The sequence below is a fragment of the Chrysemys picta genome, chromosome 7, assembly GCF_011386835.1.
Source record: "Chrysemys picta bellii isolate R12L10 chromosome 7, ASM1138683v2, whole genome shotgun sequence".
Taxonomy (NCBI): Eukaryota; Metazoa; Chordata; order Testudines; family Emydidae; genus Chrysemys; species Chrysemys picta.
In genome coordinates, this window is record NC_088797.1 from 121,603,324 (window position 1) to 121,622,230 (window position 18,907).

Here is an 18,907-nt window from a genome sequence, read left to right on the forward strand (position 1 = left end):
GTTTATATTTAGTGGTTTCTCTTAAAGTCCAATCTGGGCAGATTCTAAGTAGGAGCCAAATGGCAATCGTTGTGTTTTCAGTTGGAAGAAATTCATCTGAGCCTTATCTTACATTTCCATTCATATGACTTTGTGTCCCTAGGGTTCCACTTTGAGTCTGGAATAAAATCAGAAACTTATTGACAAAAAAAGTCAGCAGAAGCTACAGATTTTTTGCCTGGTTTCAGGTCAATGCTGTAGAGAAACAGTTAATTTCATGTAGATCTGAACAACACCATAACATAAGTTATTTTCTGTAACCAGAGGGCAGAGAGTATGCTGTTAGAAGGTAGCGCCAAATTAGATTGAAACTTAACCAAAATCCCCTTGAAAGGTCTGTAAATTTTTGAGAAACTTAGCGAGGCATTACGTTTATGAAAAAACAACAACAAAATTTATGAAAAAAATAAAGTTTTGGGGGTTCTTTAAGTTAAGAATGTTTCATTGGCGTCTGGGGCCAAATCTAATACTTGAATGTAAACACTCTGCACAGTTCAGATCGGGATTCACACCCAAAATCTGCAGTTTTAATCCCTCTGGGGCTTTTAATATAAACATTTTGATACAGACTGTTTGTTTGTTCTGCTTTGCATGAGAGGTAAATAGCTGTGAGTCAGGAGACCTGGGTTCTATCTCCTGATCCTCCACCGGTTTGCTGCCTGAACTTGGGCAAGTCAGGGAGGGCAACGTTTTCAATCATGGATGTGTGGCTAGGCACCCACACAAAAGCAAATGAAAGATTCTGAACTCCTGCAGTCTCAAGTCTAGTTAATTCAGATAGCGTAACTCCTGTAACAAAATATTGTCGACCGGTAGGTAGTTCAAAAGATGAATGCCTACATTACATTTGGAAACTACCACAGCACCTGCAGGCAATTGAATAAATGGGACATCTAGAATATGAATCTACTGCTCAGAGCTGGGCAGGAAATGGATTTCCCATCACACACACGTTCACCAGATTTAAAGAAAAGTCCCGTCCTGAATTGGGATGAAAAGTTAAAATCTTGAAATCTTTTATGGAAGCAAGGAAATGAACAAGCCAACAAATTTGAAATGTTTATTTAGATTTTATTATTTATTTACTGTATTTATCTTAAATGTCAAAAAATTTCAATGGTTTTGAAACTTTTTTCCAAAAAAATGTTTGAGTCAAAAAAATTGTCATAACCCACTCTTTCCTGGAAACTATTTACAAACATCACAATAAGACTCAAATTAAATGTATTGTTCTTTCCCCAAAAAAAACAAACAAACAAACAAACAACCAGTGAGAGGACCAAAAATAAGCCACCCTGGCTAAAGAACAGAGTAAAAGAGGTGATTGGAGGCTAAAAGGTGTCCTTTAAAAATTGGAAGTCAAATACTACTGAGTAAAATAAAAAAGGAGCATAAACTCAGGTAAAAGTAAATTCAAGTGTAAAGGTATAATTACATAGGCCAAAAGGGAATTTGAATAGCAAAAGACACAAAAACTAACAGCAAAAATTGTTTTAACTACATCAGAAGCAGGACGCCTGCCAAATAATAAGTAGGGCCACTAGACGATCGAGTTGCTAAAGGAGCACTAAGGGAATACAAGGTCCTTGCAGAGAAGCTAAATGAATTCTTTGAATCAGTCTTCACTCCAGCGGATGTGAGGGAGTTTCCCACACCTGAGCCCTTCTTTTTAGGTGCCAAATCTGAGGAAAATGTCCCAGATTAAAGTGTCAATAGAGGAGGTTTTAGAACAAATTGATAAATTTGATCTGGACAAGGAGGTAAACAGTGAGGTGGTAAAATTTGCAGATGATACATAATTACTCGAGATAGTTAAGTCCAAAACTGACTTTGAAAAGTTACAAAGGGATCTCACAAAACTGTGTGACTGGGCAACAAAATTGAAATTCAGTGTTGATAAATGCAAAGTAATGCACATTGGGAAACATCATCTCAATTATACATACAAAATGATGGGGTCTAAATTGGTTGTTACCACTCAAGAAAGATATTTTGGAGTCATTGTGGTTGATTTCCTGAAAACATCTGCTCAATGTGCAGGAAAAGTCAGAAAATCTAACAGAACGTTGGGAACCATTAGGAAAGAGATAGATAATAAGACGGAAAATATCATAATGCCACTATATAAACTGAGGGTACACCCACACCTTGCATACTGCAAGCCGTTCTGCTTGCCCCATCTCAAAAAAGATATATTAGAATTAGAAAAGGTACAAAAATGATTAGGTGTATGGAACAGCTTCCATTTTATGAGAGAGTAAAAAGACTGGGAGTGTTCGGCTTGGAAAAGACGACTAAGAAGGTATATGATAGACATCTATAAAATCAATGAATAGTGTGGAGAAAGTGAATAGGGAAATATTACTTACCATGTCACATAACTAGGGGTCATCCAACAGGTTTAAACCTAACATAAGGAAGTACTACTTCATACAACTCATAGTCAACCTATGGAATTCATTGCTAGGAGATGTTGTGAAGGCCAAAAGAATAACTGGGCTCCAAAAAGAGTGAGATAAGTTAATGGAGGCTTGGTCCATCAATGGCTATTACCCAAGATTGTCAGGGATGCAACCCCATGCTCTGGGTGTCCCTAAACCTTCCACTGCCAGAAGTTGGGAGTGGACGATGGGATGGATCACTTGATAATTGTCCTGTTCTGTTCATTCCCTTTGAAGTATCTGACACTGGCCACTGTCGGAAGACAGAATGCTGGGCTAGATGGACCATTGATTTGACCCAGTATGGCTATTCTTTTGTTATGTTTCCTGGAAAAATTTGATCTAGACAAATCAGTATTTTCCAACAAAAATTAATTGATTAATTCCTGAACAGTTCTTCTGCTGCTGCAGTCTTACTCACAATAGTACAATAACTACATATTATAAATACAGGTCGGAGGATCAGGTCCTTAAATGAGTATGCGAGAGGGACTTGCATTTATTTGGATAGATGTGGATAAACTGGATATCAGAGAATTATTATTTTAAAGGACGGGATGAAAAAAAGCAAAGAAGAAATATGAAGTGGTAGCAGAAATTCTGGGTTTTGCTGATATTTAATAAGTATCTCTGTCCATTTTACTGTTTTTCTGCTGCATTGATCTGTTTGTAGATTTTTAATTTAAATTTGACTTGTGCTGTTTTGTAATCACAGGTAGGGCCAGATCCTCAGCTTGTGTTAATCAACATGCTATGGTGATTTTCAGCAGCCAACAATCTGACCCATAGTTCTGAACTGCAAGACTATGTTCCTCTCTTCTTCCTGTGTAGGTGTTGCAAAGAAAAACATAAGAATTACAACCCTGGAGCAGATAAATACTCCATCTAGTCTAATATCCTGCCTCTGACAATGGCCATTTCTTTCAAAGAATCCCCAGAATGCCCCATGACTGGGCAAAAGTATGTCATGGGAATAAGTAATTTCTTCCCAACCAAAGTTGATAATCAGAATTTGCCCTAAAAAATGAGGATTGTTAGCTCTTCTAATTGTAGCCCAGATATTGGAACTGCAGATGGCGCCCTCATTCATTTAAATATTAAATCCTGGGTTTGATATGTAGTGCAGCAGGTGGAATAATAGGAATGAAATCAGATTTGTTAGTATATCCCTCAGAAATGAACTGGCTTCATTTCACTGTTTTTTAACATTTGTTGTTTGTGAGTATGCTGCTGGCTGCTTGTGAAAATGCTCGTGAATCCTGAATGTTCCATGAATAATTATTCATCTGAACCTTCATACTAGGAAGTGAGTTATTCATTATTTGTTATTCTCTTATTTTAAAAGTTTCAATATTCCAGTCCAAGAGCAGAAACAACGCCTTATGACTTAGATGGCCAATCACACTCCTGAACAATGCATAGCAAATAGACAAAATGAACAGTTCATAGACAACTTGTTTGCTGGACACTGGTTGGCCAAACTATTTGGCTAATCCTTATGGTTACTAGATATAATTGCAGAAATCGGAACTGATTCCTGAATGAATTACAAACAGAAACAAATGGAATAAATTCACAATGAATATTATTTGTTACAAATAAATTGTCCATCTCACCTTACTATCCAGCCACCTGAGCCAACCACCAATGAAATCCATGGAAGCCTTTCTATTGTCTTCAGTGGTGGGGCAGAACCTGGAGTTATTAGCCCAAATAATACCTTGTAGCAGGGTGTCCCACAGGGCTTCTGAATCCATTTTATAAAAGGGATTTGACTCTTCATGTCGGAAGGGGTCCTTCAAAGCCTCCAAAACTCCCCCTCCACCATCTATTAAGCCATGTCCACTGTCATGCTGTCTGGAGGGTTCACGACCTCAGAATGTCATAAAGTGGGCCAGACACCCGAAACTGACTCTATGTTCTATAATTAGATTTCACCAACCCAGTAACAAGTGTGAACTCCTGGATGACAGTAATAAACTTACCATGGAGTCACAGACAGTCCCCGTGGGCACACCTTCTATCTTGCCACCTAGACAAGCTAGAATTAGCCATAGTTAAGGCTACAATTATGTCTTGGAAGTCAAGGAATCTGTGACTTCCAGAGACCCCCTGTGATATTCTCTGCTTCAGCCCCAGAGGCTGTGGGACTCTGGAACTGGCAGCCAACAGGGCCCTGGCAAGGTTCCAGTGGCAGGCGACAGACTCCTGAGGGGGCCCTCCTCAGGATTCCAGCAACCAGTGACAGCCTCGCACGGAGAAGGGGAAGGGAGAGGAAATATGGTCACCCTGCAGCTCCCAGCTGCTGTGGGCAGAAGGGAAACTCCACAGCTCCCAGCCACCATGGTGGCAGGGGAAACCATGGAGCTGCAGCAGCAAAAGTCACAGACAGGTCATGGCTTCCGTGAATTTTTGTTTATTGACCGTGACATGTCCGTGACTTTTACTAAAAATCACCTCGACAAAATCTTAATCTTAGTCTTAGGCTTGGTCTACACTAAACCCCCAAATCGAACTAAGGTACGCAACTTCAGCTACGTGAATAACGTAACTGAAGTCGACATACCTTAGTTCGAACTTACCGCCGTCCAGACCCGGCAGGCAGGCTCCCCCGTCGACTCCGCGTACTCCTCGCGGCGAGCAGGATTACCGGAGTCGACGGGGAGCACTTCTGAGTTCAATTTATCGCGTCCAGACTAGACGCGATAAATCGAACCCAGAAGTTCGATTGCCTGCCGCCGAACCAGCGCGGTAAGTATAGACAAGCCCATAGTCACTTACACCAAAAATTGCAAAATATTCAGCTTGCTCCCAGTTCCTAGAGACGAGATGCTTATCCCACATCAGTTCGTACTATAGATGTCACACCAAAGACAATGCTGGTAGTCAATCCTATAGTAAACTAATTAAGTATTTATTCATTAGGAAAAATAAATGAGAGAGTTATTACAAGTTAAAGCAGGCAACATACAAGCACAGTGAGTCACAGTCTATGGTTCCAAAAGGTGACAGAGATGTAGTAATTTGTCCACTGAATGTCTTTTCAGGCCAGCTCACTCAGGCTGACCCTGGGGATCTCTGCTTTTTGTTTCTTACCTTCAAAGAATCCAAACAACAAACCATTTCTTCTTGTGAACATCTTTACATGGCCTGCCCCTAGAGTTCAAGCCCATGGGATGAGAGCTCCTGTAACTTCTTCATGGGTGGATGGAGCAATCAACAAAGTCTCGTCCTACAATGGCCCATTTAGCCTCCATGGCTCTTCTTCATGGGCAGGGGAGCCACTCTTCCTGCCTAGGTTCACAAGTTCATAGCAGGCATTTTTACCATTATAAAGCAAAACTTACGTATTACATTATAGCATGAGATCCAGACATTACAAGGAAGATTAATGCATGCAGCAACTTACAAGCATTTGATAGAGTCTAAACACATTCTTACAAGCCTAACACCTACCTTGAACAATATTAACATACAGGTGAGGTGGTCTGGTTTCCAGCTATGAATTTACCAGCTGATGGCTACAGACTTGGCAAGAGCTGGCACGGGGTTTGCCAGTGACACACCCACATCATCAAGAAGGGCTGGACACAAGCTCCCTGAAGAACTTATCAGCACAGCTTTTTCATCGAGCCAGAAGGGATTGAGATATCTCAGTATGCTGCCTTCACAGCTGTCAAACTCCAGTTGCACCAGTTGTGTTTCATGCTTCTCCTTGACAAGAGCGGATTTAGTTCTTGGTGTTTCCCCTATGGAAATGGGAAGCCTGTTTTCTCATTGTTTTTCACATGGTTTTTTGCACCTTAGTTAGAAATATTTAGTATTGGCCAATGCAGATTTATTTCCTGGTGTTTCCCTATGGAAACAGGAAGCCTATTTTCTCATTGTTTTTCACAAGGTTTTTTGCACCTTCGTTAGAAATATCTAGTATTGGCCAATGCCAAGGATCATGGTCTAATTCACAGTACTCCGGATACTGCTCTGATCAAAGATGGCAATTGCTGTGTTCTTCTCTCTAGGCACAGCATGGCTTTGTTGTGGTGGTTGTATATTAAAAGCAGCAGCTGTTGTTAGAGGTGAGGATGCTGGAAATGAGAAGCATAATGTCCTAATTACCTATGGCAGGGAAAACATCTGTGCAGGAAAAGTAATGAAATTAATTCCAGAGCTTAGCAACTGAATACATTAATTAACATTAATTAATGCTAAATTACAAGGCGCTTCCTATGGAATCGCATAAAAAGTCCCCATGAACAGAATGCCAAAAGAGATTGTGTTTAATGTTGATACAAGGTAAAGAAGAATGATTGGCCCTTTATTGTGATGTCTGGTTCCCTTTATTTCTGGGCTCCAAGACAAAGGAAATTTGGCTGGAGTAAACGAATATGCATCTCATGCTTTGGTTCATTGACCACTAGAGTTATTTAGTCTGAATGATGACTTCAGGGGGTTAGCCGATTATTAGTAGTTAGGAGCATTTTGCAATGACAGCTTGCAGTCCTTCCCTGTCAGATCTGATATACGTGCCTATAGCCAAGCCAGCTACAGGCTGGATTGTCTTAGAACAGTGGTCAATATGTGCACATGCTGTAGCAGAGAGCCCGTCTTTAGAATAGTCTCCCCCTGCATGTGAGAGAGCTTGCGACTCTGGGAGCAAAGCAGAAGTAGAAGGGAAGGAGTGGGTGTGGAAAATAAGTTGTCTTCACTCCAGAAAGTCGTCCAAACCATGGCAGAAGGAGAGCGGGAGAGAAAGGGGCTACTCAAAGGAGTAAGCATTCGTAGGATCAGCAGTTCTGGGTAGCATGATCCTTGATCACAGGGGTAGGGCTAAGCCAATGGCTAAAGTTAGGATTGGGAAGGAATTTTCCCCAGGGCATGTTGCCTTTTTGATGTGTTGTCTTCCTCTGGGGCTTTCGGTTGAGGCCATCTTTTATGATCAGGTGGATTTATTTCACATGCTCAGTAATTGTAAGGAGGAAAGACCTCAACCTTCCATCGCCTCTGATTCTTTTCCTTCCTTTTCTCTCCCTTCTGTGGTTTCCTGCTAATAGGGACAATGGAGAAATGACCCTGAAAAGGGAGATTTCTTGATTTCATTTGATGTGCTGGCTAGTGTGCATATCTACTATTGCCCCCAAGTGGCTAGTCTAAAGAAAATCATATTGCAGAGAACGAAAAGGTACTCTGATCATGCTATCTGGAGTATATCAATTAGTCTTTTGTAATGCACTTCGAAAATGCAAAGAATTCTATACTGTATGGACTAATAATATTTAGCCCTTTAAATCTCCAACGTGCTCTGCAAACATAGGCCCCAAATCATCCACGATCTAACTTTACTAAAGCCCATGGATTTGTACTCTGCGTGTCTGTTTTAAATAGAAGACAACATCCTTAGAAATAAGAAAAAAAACTTAAATGACGGATTTAATTTTTTTTTAAACGATTAAATAGAAAATGATGAAAAGCTAGCGGTTTCAATTTCAATGGAAAAAATGTTGTTTCTCTGTTCAGAGGGACGTAATTATACCAAGCTAGGGACTATGCTACTCCAAAGAGGAAGATGATTAGAAGTACTTTCAAGATTAAATGCCATTTAGAGTTTGTCAAGCCAGTGCTAATGCTAAAATCCTTCTTTCTTTAAATGAGCTTTGTCCTCATACAAACTGCAACTGCTTAATTGAGCTGGAAAAGCCTACATTTATGACTGAGACCCTGATTCTCCACTCTGGTTAAAGCTTTTAATCTAGGGGACTCCTACCTGGTACTTTACTTGACACAATGTATAGCTGGCAAGCCTCTTGAGATGTGGCCAGAAGTTCTCATGAATTTGTGAGACTGTGTTTGACACTGCATGGCACAGGCTGGGTTAGTCAATCTGGGAGCTAGAGAGTCCAGAAGAACCACAGGGTTTCTCTTCTCCAGCAGCCTCAATAAAGAATCCCCTCTATAGTCATAAGAATGGCCATACTGGATCAAACCAATGGTCCATCAAGCCCAGTATCCTGTCTTCTGACAGGGGCCAGTGCCCGATGCTTCAGAGGGAATGAACAGAACAGGGCAATTTCGAGTGATTAATTGCCTGTTGTCCAGTCCCAGCATCTGGCAGTTGGAGGTTTTCAGGAACACCCAGAGGGTTGCATCCGTGACTGTCTTGGTGAATACCTATTGATGGACCTATCCTCCATGAATGTAACTAATTATTTTTTAAATGCAGTTATAATTTTGGCCTTCACAACATCTCCTGGCAATGAGTTCCACAGGTTGACCTGTGGAAGTACTTCCTTATGTTTGTTTTAAACCTGCTGCTTATTAGTTATTACAACTGAGTCTATTGCAAAAGGCCCCTGATTCGTAAAAAGACTCAGGCACGTGCTTAACTTCAAATCTGTGGGTAGTCCTCTTGAACTCTGTGGATCTAGTCATGGGCTTAAAGTTAAGCATAGGGCTAAGCTTACACGGTCAGGGCTGTAGGCATTATACACCACTGTCCTCAGATGCGGCCTCCATCCTGACCACCTTAGAATGGAAGAATGTTATGAAGTGAGATCAAGATAGCTTTGACAGCTGGCCTGAAGGCAAATGAGCTAAAATGCTGAGCAATGCTGCCACAAACTGGGGATAAGGAACCGAGGAGTGGCGGGGTGGAAATTAGTGTCAGGGCTTTGTGCTTTACAGTCCATGTTTAGACGAGCCAAAGCCAGTTTACCCACCCTAGAGCCACCATACCAGAGACATAGGGGGAATACAATAGCTGTTATGCCCAGGAAAGAGGGGGCATTATGATATGGCTGTGAAAAAAGCTAATACGGTCTTGGGATGCGTCAGGCGAGGTATTTCCAGTAGAGATAAGGAGGTGTTAGTACCGTTATACAAGGCACTGGTGAGACCTCATCTGGAATACTGTGTGCAGTTCTGGTCTCCCATGTTTAAGAAGGATGAATTCAAACTGGAACAGGTACAGAGAAGGGCTGCTAGGATGATCTGAGGAATGGAAAACCTGTCTTATGAAAGGAGATTCAAAGAGCTTAGCTTGTTTAGCCTAACCAAAAGAAGGCTGAGGGGAGATAGGATTGCTCTCTATAAATATATCAGAGGAATAGATATCAGGGAGGGAGAGGAATTATTTAAGCTTAGTACCAATGTGGACTCAAGAACAAATGGATATAAACTGAACATTAGGAAGTTTAGACTTGAAATTAGACGAAGGTTTCTAACCATCAGAGGAGTGACGTTCTGGAATAACCTTCCAAGGGAAGCAGTGGAGGCAAAAGACATATCGGGCTTCAAGACTAAGCTTGATAAGTTTATGGAGGGGATGGTATGATGGGATAGCCTAATTTTGGCAATTAATTGATCTTTGACTATTAGCGGTAAATATGCCCAATGGCCTGTGATGGGATGTTAGATGGGGTGGGATCTGAGTTACTACAAAGAATTCTTTCCTGGGTGTCTGGCTGGTGAGTCTTGTCCACATGCTCAGGGTTTAGCTGATTGCCATATTTGGGGTTGGGAAGGAATTTTCCTCCAGGGCAGATTGGCAGAGGCCCTGGGGGGTTTTCGCCTTCCTCTGCAGCACGGGGCACGTGTCACTTGCTGGAGGATTCTCTGCACCTTGAAGTCTTTAAACCACAAGTTGAGGACTTCAATAGCTCAGACATAGGACAGGGGTTTGTTACAGGAGTGGGTGGGTGAGATTCTGTGGCCTGCGTTGTGCAGGAGGTCAGACTAGAAGATCATAATGGTCCCTTCTGACCTTAAAGTCTGAGTCTATGAGCAGTGCTAGAAGACTGAAGTAGCACCTTGGGGCCTGTGGGCAGCCAGAGGGTAAATGCACAGCTCTGGCATTGGCACAGAGATGTCCCCAGGAGGATAGTTTGGGGCATGGGGGTTACTTGTAGCCATCTTGATGCGCATACAGCTCAGATGCACTGTGTGCGCCTCATGCACTGCTGAGGATCTGGCCCTGTCTGCTCCTCAGGTCTACGTTCGATTCATTGTTTACATTAGATTTGATTTAATTAGAGTGTAAGCTTTTTGGGGCAGGGCCTTTTTTTGTTCTGCGTTTGTACAGCACCTAGCACTGTGGGGTCCTGGTCCATGATTAGAGCTCCTAGGCGCTACCACATTATACATAAATAATATACAGCACCCAGCGCTCTGCAGGGACATATTTTAAAATAAACCAGCATCGGTAATGAAGGAATGGGCCGGGTGAATGGAGAGGAAAGCAAGAACCTGCCACTGATACTGCAGCATTGGGAGAGATCTATGCCCTATAACTGACCATTATTTTGTTTTGTCCTTATGATTTCAGATGCGCAGTACATCACCTGCAGGATGCAGAACTGCACCGAAGCCACCCGGAGCAAACCGTTTCCAGGCTACATTGACCCCGACTCCCTGATTGTGCAGGACGATTATGTGTTTGTTCAGGTGTGGAACGTGCATTCTCTGATTGATTCCAAGTAATTCTCCTCCCTGCCCCTCGCTCGTATATATACATACACGCACACACACACAACTAAGCAACCAGCCCGGAGTGCCTCATAAAGGAGCTTTGCAGAGTGCATCAGCCCATCAGAATGCTAATTGGTTCCTTCTGACTCTGTTTCAAGTATCTTATCAACATGAGGTCATGGAGGTGCTGCCTGGAGCGTTCAGGATGCGTACTGGAATAATCCTCATTGCCAATCAACCAGCCTCATCATGCATTCCAGTAGTAGACCCTCTACCACTCGGCTTTAAGTTGGTGTGCCAGTCACTTGATATCACAAGTGCAGTAGACCAATCAAGGCTTTTATTGAGTGAGAGAAAGGAATAGAAGAGGGGAGGAGGTGATAGAGGGAAGGACTGGGGAGAGTAATCAGCCATTATTGTCATGCATGGACTACGATTATTGAGACAAGGATGGAGATGAGATGTATTCAGCCAATCTCTGTTCTAGATGAGAACCGGAGAATGCATCTGAACAGCCATCGGTTTCATTATCCTGCTGCCGCTGTCTATTTAATAAGAGAGTTGGCGAAAAAAAGTGCAGGGGCAGTGTACGTGAACTGGAAATAATCTGGTTTCAGAATGCCTTCTGAGACCTTCAATAGGTCTGACTTGTTGGAGTAGATACCTGATCCTTTTGGGGTTGGTCTGGACTTGAGTCTGTGTTGCTGTTTTAACTTGAGTTAATTGATTGCTAATTGACTCAAGGTAACTAACACAGCCGTAAATGCTTGTTTAGATGGTCTGGTCCAGAATACAAGCATTTGTGGTTTACATTAGGATTTAACTAACATGGGGAGGTGTCTATACTAGCATTTATGTGTTTGGTAATGCAAATTAAAGCAGGTCCACAAAGTGTAGTGTAGACATACCCTTTGATTGCAAATCAGATACTGGTGCTAGTGGCGGGGACGGCTCAGTCGGTGGGAATCTTTCTTCAGTGTCATAACTGAATCATTGCTCGGGTATCATTGTATTGGTGGTGTGCTGCTGGAGTTGGCCTCTTGCCAATGGTCCAGCCAGATCCCATGGTGCACACGGTGACAATAGGCATGTTAATTCCACTCTGGCTAGCTACATTCTGCCTTCTCAAATCATCCTTCTCTTTAAGCAGGATACAATGTATTGCAATTTCCAGTTTTCAACAGTTGTGCGGTGTTACTCTGTGCTTTTAATAAATGCTGCATTCCACCCTATAGCTGGCAACATTTCAATGGTTGTGTGAAGAGACAACCTATAAAAACCCTCAGCAGCCAGGGGTATTATGAAGATTAATTTGTCGCTGTTTGTACTGTGCTGTGAGATCAGTTGGGGAAAGAAGTATGTTAAATGTAGGTTTTAAAGGATTTCATTTTAACCAGTAAATGGTTGACTTTTCCAGCTGCTTAAAAAACTGAAGAAAAAATTGCCCATCCTTGATAACTTACATTTGCAGAAAGGAAAAAACAAACAAACCAAAAACATGTGTTTGTGGACAATTTTTGCTGTCAATACTAGCTGTCAATCAATGAATTAGAGATGAAATTATGACTATCTTTCATAATATCCATTTATTTTATCTGTTGTGAATCATGACCTCTGTGTTCTTGGATCACTAACAATAATGCCTTTTAAAACACCCCACGATTGCAAAAAGTCTTTGTAAGACCATACTTAACATACAGTTCTGCTCCGAGGAGCTCTGAACATATTGGTTCTTTGTGCGTATATTAGCACCTTTCATCCAAGGATTTCAAAGTCTTTTATGAAGACTGATTAATCCTCATGACATCCCTGTGAGTCAGGTTAACATGACCAGATTCTTTTTACAGGTGGGGAAAATGGAACACATGCAGTTGAACTCCAGCATTTTCAAAGTTGGGTTGCTAAAGTCAGGCACCTCAATCCATGCTCAGGACCTATATAAATGGCCTGATTGTCAAAGTCCGATTGACTTTGGGAGCTGTGGGTGCTTTGCTAGTGTGAATGTCAGGCCACTTATTTAGATGCTGAAGTGTGGTGACGTGCAAAGTCATACAGGAAGTCAGTGCCAGAGCTAGAAACGGAACCCACGGGTCCTACCTTGCAACCTGCTGATCTAATCACTTGACCACCTGATACCTCTGCAGGTAACGAGGACCTGAATGTGCCATAGTAATCTGCAATATGGATATAAAATCAGAGGGTGAAATCATGGCCCCATTGAAATCAATGGAAGTTTTCCCCTGGCCAGAATTTCACCCATAATTTCACCCTCTGACTTTACTTACAAACAACAGGGACAGGTAGTGGCACTGACTGTCAATTTCAGTCATTGACAGTTTGATTGACAGATATTTTGTCACCTCCTGCAACAGCCGCTATGTTAAACCGTCGCTATCACAGTTTCATTCACCTTTGCAACCTGCCTAATATTTTCCTCCCGCCTCAAAGAAAAATGAAGGCGGATGATGGTAACCCTGGGTATAAAATTCCCTTTTATATTGCAGTTAACATCGGGAGGACGGCCACACTATTACGTGTCCTATAGGAGAAACACGTTTGCACAGATGAAGCTGCCAAAGTATTCTTTGCCCAAGGTATGTTGTTATTGCTGATATATTCACACTCACACACACAGCTCCCAATCAATTCAGAGGTGACTGCTGCCAAGCGGTAACTTCAGAATGAGCTTTAATTAACAAAACTTGTTTTTAAAGAATATTTGAAAGCGGAAAAGAGCCTATGGCTGTGTCAGCATTTCAGTCAGTCAAGGACATCAGTATGACATGTAGATTTGTGCTCAGGTCTGCGTAAATTGCTATTTAATTTTAATCAATTAACACCATTGGGGGCAGTTTGCCTTAAACCCCCCCCCCCCCCCCTCGTGTGGGTCACTTTTTATGCTTTGCCTCGTTAGCAGATTTTAATGGGAGGCAAGCAAAGAGATGTTTTTTGTGTCTGCTCCGTATCTTACCTAATTAAGAACAATGGCGAATTAGCAATGGAGCCTGAAAGGATATGATTGCCTTATGGAGCTGGGTTTTTGAGAGACCTATCCAAAAAGCGTCAGTCTGGGGGGGTGAAAAAAACGTTCCATTCAGAAGACATCAGTGCTTGGCAGCCGGACTTCAAACTTCTTCTTAAACAAAAGGGAACCTCATTCTTAAGAGTTTTATTTCTTTCTCAGAACAATGTCATCTGCCTTACTAGCATTCAATTGCGTGGCCTGCTAGGTGGCTATCAATAGGTATGGCCTTCAAAGTTATATCTGGAATCAGATGTTTAGGGCCAGATGTGGGTTACTGCTACATGGGGCAGTGAAAATCCAAATTCACAAGGTTCCTGGAACTCTTCCATTGTGGTTGGGTGGCGGTTTCGCCTTCTCTCTGGATCCCATCTCCTCAACCGGTAGATTCCCCCTGAGATGTGGGTGGGTCTTTAAAGGGATCTATGAAGGTACAGGGCTGTCTGCTGTGGTGACCTCAAGGGCTGCCATACCATGGAATCCTCCTGAACTGCCCCAAAACATGTGTAAGCGGATCGATGTTAGTTACAACTAACCTGGTCAGCATTAATTTACCCACACAGGACTTGCAGGTTTGGGTGTGTGGGTTGAGGGATGATGTCCCCAGCAATGTCTCTTCCCATCCCACAGCAAGTCCTTTTTCACAATGCAGAACCCAACCCCGTGCTGCACCCAAAATCTCTAGTCGCTTTTGCAAATCTTGGCCCAAGTATTCTTACATAGAGTGAAACTCCAGCCATTCTAAAGAACCAGGAGGAATTATCCTATCAAGGCAGAGCAGACGTTGACTTCATCATTGGCTGGGATGATTTAGTTGGGGATTGGTCCTGCTTTGAACAGGGGGTTGGACTAGATGACCTCCTGAGGTCCCTTCCAACCCTGATATTTTATGATTCTATGAAATAAGCGCTTATTTGAAACAGATGTTCAAAAAATAATTGGAATCTTTTCAGACAAGTGATTGTGATGCCCATGCAAAATGACCCTTAGAATTCCCACTTGCAACTAGCTCAGACCATCTGTGATGAGATATTTGGTTTGAGCCGTGTTCCCACTACGTGTTTAGTTCTCCATCTGTCTGTCTTCTCTGAGATCTACGGAAAGCTGGGGGAAATAAGTTATAATTCATTTTAGCCTATTGTAAATGAAATAGGAATTGGAACAGTAAATGCTGTTGTTTCATCCAAGTGCGAGTGTGATACTTAAGGAGAAAAAGTGCTTCATTACAATCTCATAACATCTTCAAAAGATGAAGAGCTACATTTGGTGTGGAAGGAGCGAACGGAAAAAATGCATATATTTGCGATGCTGCTATCAAAGCAGAAGAGCTACCTTTATTAAAAATGTACAAAGCGCTGTGCTAGCCAAAGGAATTGAAACAAACAGCTCCTTCTATGCCTAGGTTCTCTTTAATCTCTCTCAACTAAGAAATCGGGCCCAAACGTGGTAAACAGTGCTGCCAGTGCCAAACTCTCGAATGGCTCGTGGGATTGAGGAATGGAATACAGACTTTTTCACCTCTGCATCTGTCACCTCTTTCGAATTTGGACCCGGGAAGAGAGTTGCCACCTGACGGCTGGTGGCTTTGGTGACATGAATTGATGGGTTGCAGTCCAGCTTCTGTGGGCAGAGTTTATGTCATAAAACCCACAATCACTGCTGCCAGTAATTAACGCTTTGGTTACCAGTCTGAGCAAAGGGCTGTGAACTCTTACTTGGTTCTTACCTGATAAGTTTGTCTTACCCTGGGAGATGGTACCTCTGGGACTGGGTTAAGGAACATTAATTGGTACAGTGAGAGGAAACCTTGAGTTGCCCTTCCCATTCTGTACAATGGCATCATGACCTGTAATAGGTGGCTCATGATCTCGCTAACAGAATTCATCACAGAATAGCACAGGGACACCTAACAACATTTCATTGGTGCAGTCTGCTTAAACTCACCCCATTTCTAGACATACCTAAATCTCCGGCCATCATCTTGTGCTGGATCTGGAGTAGCTTACTCACCAGCTGTAAACATGAAGGCAGACAAAGCAATGTGATTGTCATACAGTCAAGTCATGTATATAGTTCCGAGTTTAATAACGATAGAAAGGATCGGTGCTGTATTGCATTCCTGCTATTAAACTTGCCAAGAGGCAAAGATCCCCGACCGAGCGAGAAAAGGGCAGTCGCGTTGTGTTAACAATTCAGAAAGCTTTGGCCTTTAGACTTTCCTAGACACCCAATCAAATTCTCGGGCATAACATTGCTCTTTCTCTTGTCTGTGGAAAGACAGGAAGGGCAGGCACTAGACCGGCATGTTAATGTCCAATCCACCACGCTGTGCTGCATCTAGGGAAACTCTCTGACTGAGTCCCAAGAAGGGTTTGGACTAACACAGCACACAATTGATACATGTATGTCAGCCCCTGTCCATCATGTGCTTACACTGTGCAGGCATATATAGGACAACAGACACATGCAGAGACAAATGTAAGATGACATCATGTATACTTCCTTCCGGCCTCTGTAATGTGTGTGTTATACCAATTTAGACTCACTTTATTTACACTCCTTTGGACTATTGGAACATCTGGACTGAAATCACAGGGTGGGATGCATCTTTAGCTGAAATACACAAGCTACATTTAATCTACCTTGCTTGGGCACCAGAGTGGTGAAGCTTCGGAGCAGGTTAGCACCACAAGGAATTACCCAATGTTCTGGGCGGGCTTGGACAGCCCCAACTAAAGCATGAGCTGCCACAGCTTGTCTGCAGCTAGATTAAACCTGTGTGTCTACTAAAAATGCAATCACACCCTGTGCTTGCAAACTAGACATAGCCTTAGATTCCCTTAGCCTTCATTGGATTTTCTCACTTACTGAGACTCACCCCAGTTTAGAAAGAAAAGTTTTCAGCGAATAAGTGACCTGATTAATTTCACCGGCAGTCGTGAAATGGCCTTCAGCGTTCCCTAAAACTGGTCAGATATAGGGGGAAAAAAATCAGTATTGGGTGAATAAACTATTTGATCAAAAATGGTGAAATTCCTGAAAGTATATTTGCCAAATGCTGTTTGAGCAGCTCTACTTACAACCTCAGTAATACATTATTTCTGAATTTGGCTGAGTGACTCCTAGTGTGTGTGTCTGTGTGTATACACATAAGGGACTCTTAGTATATGTCTACACTGGGGAAAAACTTGGGTTAGCTACCCCACAATAGTTAACTCAGATTAAAATAGCAGTGAGGACATGGTTTATAACTTTGGTTGAGCAGCTAGAGTTTAACTCCAGGTTCGAAGTTAACATTTGAGTTGCTAACCTGAGTTAAAAACTGAGCTGCTGCGTCTTCACTGCTGTTTTAACCCAAATTAGCTAACCCCAGTTACAAACACACCTTTTTTGCCGTATACATACACCCTAAATCGTTGCAAGCCAGTGTGATTTATCCCATCTTCTACATCATCTCAGAATGTAACCTAGTCTATTTGCCTGAAATACCAGATTATTTTGAGATGTTCATTACTGCGATGTAATTAAGCAAGTCAAAGTGGATATTATCCCTCGGATATAAAATCTAGGGTGGAGGAACCAGTTGAGCTGAACTGAGCTTAACCTTTACTTGATATTTACCGTGAATATACTAAAAAATGGTTTTAACTGGAATTTTTCTCCTCATTGTTTTTCACACTTCCATGTTTCAGCAAGAAGTGTGAAAACCCATCAGGACATTTTATTTGTGTGCTATTAATAGCATTAGCAGAAGCAAGAGGAAATATCATAGCCAAAGAAATCCACCTCTGATAAAATTCCCAGTTTTGCAGTCCAAAACGTTTGGCTGAGTTTCAAATAAGCAACCAACCTTTGGGATGTCGGTCCAGAGCAAGAGGGAACGTCCCCACCTTTTGAGGGTTAGCCAGTGCCAAGAAAACCTAGAATTTTTATTTTCGCCATAGATTTTTAAGGTCAGAAGGGAGCCTTCTGATTATCTATTCCAGCGGTTCTCAAACTGTGGGTCGGGACCCCAAAGTGGGTTGCAACACCAGGGCTGGCTTAGACTTGCTGGAGCGTAGGGTGGAAGCCAAAGCCTGAGCTCCACTGCCTAGGGCCAAAGCCCTTCAGCCCTGGACAGCGGGGCTCAGGTTACAGGCCCCCGGCCTGGGACTGAAGCCCTTGGGTGGGCTCAGGCCTTGGTTCCCTCCTCCTGGGGTTGTGTAGTAATTTTTGTTGTCACAAGGGGGTCACGGTGCAATGAAGTTTGAGAACCCCTGATCGATTCCATCTGGGGGGCAGAGGTCATCTGTTTGTTATACGTTTGCACAGGGTGTGGCACACTGGGGTCTGATCCGTGACTGGGATTCCTAGGTGCTCTGGCAATATAATTATAATTAATGGAGATATCCCATCTCCTAGAACTGGAAGGGACCTTGAAAGGTCATTGAGTCCAGCCCCCTGCCTTCACTAGCAGGACCAAGTACTGATTTTGCCCCAGATCCCCAAGTGGCCCCCTCAAGGATTGAACTCACAACCTGGAGTTTAGCAGGCCAGTGCTCAAACCACTGAGCTATCCCTCCCCCCATATAATTAATTAATTAGTAACATCAGAGGCCATAGAATTTCACTAGCAATTCTGGCATCTGTACATTTTTGAGGGACACTGAACTCCCACAAAATGCATAAGATGTGGCTGTTTTCTCCTCTTAGCTCAGTAATGTACAGTGATTTCCTTTTCAATCACATTTCACGTTTAAGATGTAGCAAGGGGGAAAAAACCCACCCGATATTATACACCACCCCTCCTCACAAACTGCTACTGTACAATAATGTGCTTAAAAGTGTTGCCCATGTGAATGTTCAATTAACACCTCCGCAGTTAATTATTGGTTTGCATACAGGCAGAAGAGAGAACATGCAAAATATGCCGACAAGGGAATATGCTACTTGCAAGAATATTGTC

General features: G+C 42.5%; 1 protein-coding gene across 4 annotated transcripts in view; it reads left to right on the forward strand.

Moving 5' to 3' along the window:
* Positions 1–18,907, forward strand: part of SORCS1 (sortilin related VPS10 domain containing receptor 1) — a 413,081-nt gene that overhangs the window by 309,614 nt on the left and 84,560 nt on the right. For all 4 annotated transcript variants that reach the window (XR_010589337.1, XM_024110965.3, XM_024110966.3 and 1 more), the window contains exons 7-8: positions 10,798–10,916; positions 13,445–13,534. Coding sequence is in view for 3 of the 4 variants with exons in the window: in XM_024110965.3 (XP_023966733.2) it covers positions 10,798–10,916; positions 13,445–13,534 (209 nt within the window). In the remaining variant the exon portion in view is untranslated. The remainder of the gene's footprint in view (positions 1–10,797; positions 10,917–13,444; positions 13,535–18,907) is intronic.